We start from the raw sequence: 6,550 nt of genomic DNA, 5'->3' as shown, positions 1-6,550 counted from the left end.
TAAATTCTGGGTGGATCAGCTGAAGAACTAATGTTTTAAGTGGTATAGACAACAGCAAAGTCAAGAGGTCATAGGTTGGAATTTCCCTGGCGGTCCAGTGGTTAAGACTCCGTGCTTCCACTGCAGGGTGGGAGGGTTCACTCCCTGGTCAGGGAATTAAGATCCCACATGCCGCGCACCACGGCCAAAAAAAAAAAACTTCATAAATTTACATGAAAAAGAAATTTGCAGTTCCCTGGTGGCCTAGTGGTTAGGATTCCGGGCTTTCACTGCCATAGCCCAGCTTCAATCCCTGGGTGGGGAACTGAGATCCCACAGGGCACAGCAAAAAAAAAGAAATTAGCTCCTACAATGTCGGGGGTGGGGGGCACATGCAGACGCGCGCTTTCTTGGCATAGGCTGTCCCTCAGGAATGATTTAAATTTCCAGACACACCTCCTTGGCTTTGGCCAATGGGGCCACTTGCTTCCCAGCTGAGGTACCCTTTGTAGCCAGAAGTGACACTTTAGTTAGAACCATCGGCTCTAGGGAATTCTCTATTGCCCTAGAGGGCCCCATATCAAGGGCTAAGTTCACCTCTCATCAGCTTGGGCATTATATAGATGACATGATTTACAAAAGAAGTTTCTCCTACCTACATGCTACATATCAGCCTGTCACTGCCATCTCAGATTCTACAGTAATCATTCATTCCTTTGAGATAAACACTGTTTCCTATATGAACACTCCTTTATTGTGGTTATCACCACACCCACCACGAAACTAGTATCACTGCCAGCGGAGCTGAAGCCAGTCATCCTGGATTCTAGTTGGAAGCTGAATTCTTAAGCAAGTCTTTAGTGTCTCAAGTTGCAATTAACTCACCACAGGCATTTGAATAACCTAGGTTACTTTAGATTTCAGATTCCTGAGTCCCACTTATTTAAGCAATTTTTGGAAATGCAGCATGGAAATCTGCATTTTTAACAAGCTTCCCAGGTAATTCCTGTGTACTTGCTCAGATCTATAAGGCTGGGTGTAGTTCCTCTGTAACTCTATGAAAATACCAAGATAAACCTTTACTATCCTGTACTTCAGATATAAACATAGACAAAATGAAAAATAACGATCTAGAATAACTGGTCCTTAGTTCTTCCTGGGTGAGATACTTCTAGTCTGTAACAAAGTGCATTAGTTCAGCAAGAAAGAACAAGTGGCCAAGTGAGGTCATAGCTCTGAGCTGTCAGAAAGTATGTCACAGCAAGACTCATTGCAGCTATTTCACAAACATGTTCACAAAAAAGGCTCACTGAGGCAAAAGAGTGGTTGAGCATAATCTATAACCGCCTCCAGGAAAAACAAAAAAACAAAAAAAACTCAGGCACTAAAGGATCAGGGAACAAATGGGCAAATCTTGACAAAATACACAGGATTCCTAAAGTTGGTATTAAGAGGTACCAAGAGCCTTCAAAAGCATGACTAAATCAGTGTCAAGAAACGAGATACAGGGACTTTACAGATCATTCTTTTTAACACCTTGTTTTAGTTACGGGCAGAAAAATGTTTTTAAAAGACCACAGATCTCAGCTGCATAGAATTCTCATGGATTGCATATGAGTAAGGGTCCATCTGTTTCATTCTCTAATCTAAACCTAACATACACAACAATGCCTGGCATATGGAAGATGCTGGGGAAATATTTATTGAATGAGATAAAACAAATGGACCAATCCAGAGAGAAGAGTAAGGTTTCTATGTAGCTCAATGTCAGTGCATAATAAAGAATATGACAGAAATAAAGGCTATTCACCAGTAGCCAGGTTTTTCTACATTAAAAAGAAAAAAAATCTCAAGCAGGTCTACCAAACCTCTTTGTAAAGCAAACTCTAATAGCTTTTTGGCTCTGTGCTTTATCCTTCTAAAACTACAACTGTCAGACACAAATCAAGCTTTAAAAGGTTATCAGCTACAATGCTTAGATTTCCTGCTCTTACTAGCCCAAGAAAGTTTTCATACCCAAGACCTAGTTCAACAAAATTGAGACATGAGCATCAGCAGAAGCAGCTATATATTTTTAATCTAAAGACTGGGCACACAGAAAGCATTTTACATAAATTCTCGAGTCTTAATAATGTAACAGGAAATATGGGCCCCAGAGAAATAAGCCCCTTTCTGTAGGTCTTAATCCTTGGCCTCTACAGTAAAGACAACCCCTGGTAATCCAATGAGTATTTGCGACCCACCCACATATTACTTGGGAGGACACAGAGGAAGCTAGCTATAGGCGTGCCCCTTATCATCTTACTGAAAGACTGCAGATAGCCTGATAAGCAACATCATGGCCTAGTGAGCCTTTTAATTCTACATATTCAGACTTATTAGGATGATAGCTGGAGCTGGTAGTTTCTAATCTTCTACCCATAAATGTTCAAGAGGGTCATGTATTGCAATGAGCTTTATTCAACGTTAGTTTTGTCAAATGTCACAAAAGATTCCCAGTGACTTATTAATTCTTTATACTTCGGTTTCCTATCTCTAAGTTAGCAATAAGCTTCCCGTGCTCTACTTAGCCACATTCAATTTTTAAGAATCTTCAGAGGAAAAATGTTTCATATATAATTAAAAAGAATGTTCCTTGTTAAAAGTAGGGATTGAGCTCAAAATAAATCAGTCCTGGTACAAAATCCCCTTCTAGTTGCTCTGCAGAGAAAAAGGACACTGATACATAAGGAAGTAACCAAGATGAAAAGGAGAGAAGAGATACAGCTTAAAGTGAAGAAATGACACAGACCCCCCACATACACACTTTAAAAACTTTATTTATATAAAAAAACTCATTTGTCTTTAAAAGCATTAACAAGAGAGAAAGAAAAACAGAAAAGGTATGGAGCAGAAGACATGCCCCTTAGTAGTGTTCGGTGGGAAGGTGGGATTTTTGGTTCTCTGAAATTGAACGTTTAGTGTTTTTATAAATGAAAAGGAAAAAACAAACAGTTAAAGGTCCCCAAAAGCCCATGGCTGTTCTATTACCCACACCCCACCGACAAAAAGAGCACCAGGAAAAGAGCAGAAGAAGACAAGAGAAACGAAGAGTGGAGCCACATCTGGATGGGGGCGATTTCCCCTGTGCAGTATGCTCTTAGGGTCACAGAGAGGAAAAGGCTCCTTTTTGCCAGAAAAGGAGTGGGACGAAATGTGAAGGGGAAAAGGGGTAAATAAGGAATTTTAATGCAGAGGGGAAGGGGGGTGGTGGGTTGTGCACTTTTCTCCTACCCCAAAGCCTCAATATATAAAGGAAGGGGGAGGGAGGAGGATAAAGATTTCCAGTTGCATTAAACAGAGCTTTTAGATTAAGGGGAGGAGTAAAAGGCAAATAAGGGAAAGGGTTAAAAAAAAAAATCAACCGCATAGCAGCTGATTCCTCTAGCCCAACCTGCTAATATACACTAAACTAAAAGGAGGAGGTACAGGGGTGGTGGGGGGTCAGGGAGGGGGATATGGACACGACTTCCCTATAACCCCTTCAGAGACGACAATCATTCTGGGCAGCTAAGGAGTAAGAGCCACACCACTCACTCCTCCCACCAATCTCATCTGGAGGTTCATCAGAACAGGATTTTTGCAAAATCCCAACATATACAGTTGAGAAAAACCTTCTGTGGCTAAAATTAGAGGCTATTCCAATTCCCAGTGGAGAGACTGAGGCTCTCTAGGTCACCTCTCCTCTTCTTTCTGCTATTTAGGGCCAAGAAGTAGGTAAGAAAGCAACAAAATATAATTTGCAAAATCATGAGAAATGAGACTGCAGAGGCAAAGAAAGGCACATGGAAGGGAAGGAGGAGATGCACCCCAGGCCAAAGGCACAAAGAAGAGGCAAAGCCAGGGGCAAACCCCACCTTTTTAAGGGTAAAGGGGGCAGGAGTATGTACATCAAGTCCTTTAGTCAGCCAACCAATCCAGGGAGGAAGCAGGGGAGGATGGGGCTATAAGGGTGAGAGAAAGGAGAATTAAGGGCAGGGGGAAGCCAGCTTTGTAGCTTCCTGCCAGTTTCAGACTAAATGATTCATGTACATTCCTACTAGCTCCTCCTAGAGGCTCTTCTCCTCCCCAGAAGACATCTTTCTGCTCCTTCTCACCCAAAAAGTCTTCCTTGACATATTCTCCTCTTTCTACAGCCTCTTGCAAATGGCCAGGCCAAGTCAGCAGACATTATCACAGGATGGGAGAGGAGGGTTAAGGACAGCCTCAGTAAGGGGCAGCAGCTGCAGCCCAGGGCTGGCATGAGGCTTGGAGAAGAGATGGAGTCTGTAGGTCCTTGATGGTCCCTGCCCTGGAGATGAGGAGGGCAAGGTTTCTTAATCTCCGCTCTAGGAAACCTTCACTTTCTCAAGGGCCCTTGCCAAGTTGTATGTGCCAATGTTGCCGGCCTTCTTTGCTTCAAAACTAGTCATTAGGAATAAAGGAAGAGCTCACGCCCTCCACTCTCCAAAAAAGTAAAGGTCCCTTCCTCACCAAGAGAAAAAAAATCTTGCTTAAGAATCATCGGTTTATCAGATTGCTGGACACTGCATATATAGCATATAACTTCCAATTCTTCCCACGGCTTCCAGTGAGGATTCCCACTCTCTCCCTCCCTCCACACAAGGCCAAGAGTTCCAGGGAGAGCTGGCAAAAAGAGCTAATCTGCAGCAGTTTCTCAAGATATGCATATAACTGAGTCAGGCTTCTCGGGAGTAATTGCAGGGGATCTGGAGGGGGGAGGAGGGACAATTAAGCTTCACTGGAAGAAGTTAGGGAGTTGATGGAAAGAAGGCAGCCACTTAGGGCTACAAGGGCAGGAGGCAGTGTGGCAGTGGGCACAACAGTCCAGCGAAGAAAGGGAAAAATCATCAGTCCATTTCACCACCAAAAAATAAAAGTACATATATTATAAGCCCGGATGTAGCGGAGAGAGTGGTGCTAAATCTTCTGCTGTAGGGAAAAAAGAGAAAGAGAGGTTAATAGGGTTGGGAATAAGGAGAACCAGAAGAGAGTTGAGCAAACCTGAAGGGAAGAGAAGTAGCACGTAAGGGAGAATCAGATCACCAGTGGCATGTCCCAGCCTCTTAAGAGGTGACAATCACAGAAGCAGCACACCCCCAAGCCCCGTGTGGCTGAGACTGATCAGATCAGCATGATTGGCAAACTGCTGGCACACAGAGACCTCCTTCCTCAAGGATGATCTTGGGGGTGGCTGAAGGACGTACCATGGGGGGGGTAAGACATTTGGTCCCCCTCATCATCCAAAACCAACACATCCACCTCTTCCTCCAGAGATTCCTGCCCCTCGTCCTGCTGTGAACACATGCAATGTGTTAGTATGAGAGTAAGAAAATAGGAACCTCATGAATGCGTGCCAGATCTAGGGAAAATCCCCAAATTTGTAAACTCAAACGAAACGAGGTAATAGTAAGTGAAGGGCAAGATATTCAAAAAAAGGCAGGAACAGAAAGAGAGTAATGTGAGAATAGATCAGTTGGCGTTAGTCACATAAGCAACACGTTTATAGCCTTCTTTCCCCCATCTCGACCATCACCAGAATAATGGCACAAGAAATCCCAACGTGAATCAAAACTCCTACTTCTTCCCTGAAAACCCCTACAAGAAAAGGTGCTGTCTTTCACTAAGTACATTTTTCCTATTTCACAGAACATGCAGGCTTCAAAACAGAACTAGCCTTAGAAGGACAAGAGTATATAAAGAGAATTTACCATCAGGGGTGTTCCCTTCAATGGCTCCATTTCGCCTAGATCTCCGGATCGATCCAGTGTTCTGTTGTGGTCTCCTCTCTCATTCAGTGTGGAATAGTTATTATCTAGTTTAAAAAAAAAAAAAAAAAAGAAGTACAAAGACATGATGTTCCCCTCTAGTGTAAAATACGTATTAAGCAGATAAATGTGATTTAGGCACCTATTTGGTAAAGCATTTGAGCTTTACCAAAGGCATTAAGGTCAGGTGGTCCTTGACATAAAAAAACTTACACCTAACTGGGAAGGTAAAATATATCATATATGATAATAAAGCTAAACTGAAGAGATCTATGAAGGGTACTGGAATTAGGAGAAGATAGTGAGGTGAGCTGCAATAGTTAGGAAGGACCTAACAAAGTAGACAGGAATTCAGCCAAGCCTTTGGGGATGAAGACCATTTACAAAGCAATTGGGAAGGACATTCCAATAGGAGGTATTACAAGAGCAAAATAAAAAAGTATAGAGTGAAGAGACAGGATAGCAAGTAGACTAGGTGGGCTCAGAGTATATGGAGAGTAAGACAGAGTGAAGCGGGCGTCAGACTGTGAAAGGCTGTGAGTAACAGCTTAGGGACACACACTTGATTCTGTATTAATGGGGGAGGCATATGAAGATTTTTTTTTTTTTAACCTTTGAGCATTTGGAAATGTGGAAAAAGGTAGACAGATCAGGTTTTACTACATTTCCTTGAATCCTTCCAAATGGAATGTCCAGCCAGTGTTCTTCCAGGAAGGTAAATGGCGCGGGTGCTGGAAAGAGCTGCAGAGCCAGATAGTTCTCCT

The 6,550-nt window shown here is 42.8% G+C and overlaps 1 protein-coding gene across 7 annotated transcripts in view; it reads right to left on the bottom strand.

The window, feature by feature from the left end:
* Window positions 1–2,780: 2,780 nt before the first annotated feature.
* The window catches only part of CTNND1 (catenin delta 1), a 47,972-nt gene continuing 44,202 nt past the window's right edge, over window positions 2,781–6,550 (bottom strand). For 6 of the 7 annotated variants that reach the window (XM_081238658.1, XM_081238657.1, XM_081238656.1 and 3 more), the window contains 2 exons: window positions 5,730–5,833; window positions 2,781–4,950 (listed from right to left, as the gene is read on the bottom strand). In XM_081238658.1, the coding sequence (XP_081094784.1) occupies window positions 4,939–4,950; window positions 5,730–5,833 (116 nt within the window). In that variant the 3' untranslated portion in view covers window positions 2,781–4,938. The remainder of the gene's footprint in view (window positions 4,951–5,729; window positions 5,834–6,550) is intronic. The other variant, XM_081238660.1, reaches the window with a different exon arrangement.

Source organism: Mesoplodon bidens (genome assembly GCF_964165515.1).
Source record: "Mesoplodon bidens genome assembly, chromosome: 7".
In the NCBI taxonomy this organism is placed as follows: Eukaryota; Metazoa; Chordata; class Mammalia; order Artiodactyla; family Ziphiidae; genus Mesoplodon; species Mesoplodon bidens.
The sequence above is the reverse complement of the archived record's forward strand: the minus strand, read 5'-3'. Positions and strand labels throughout refer to the sequence as shown.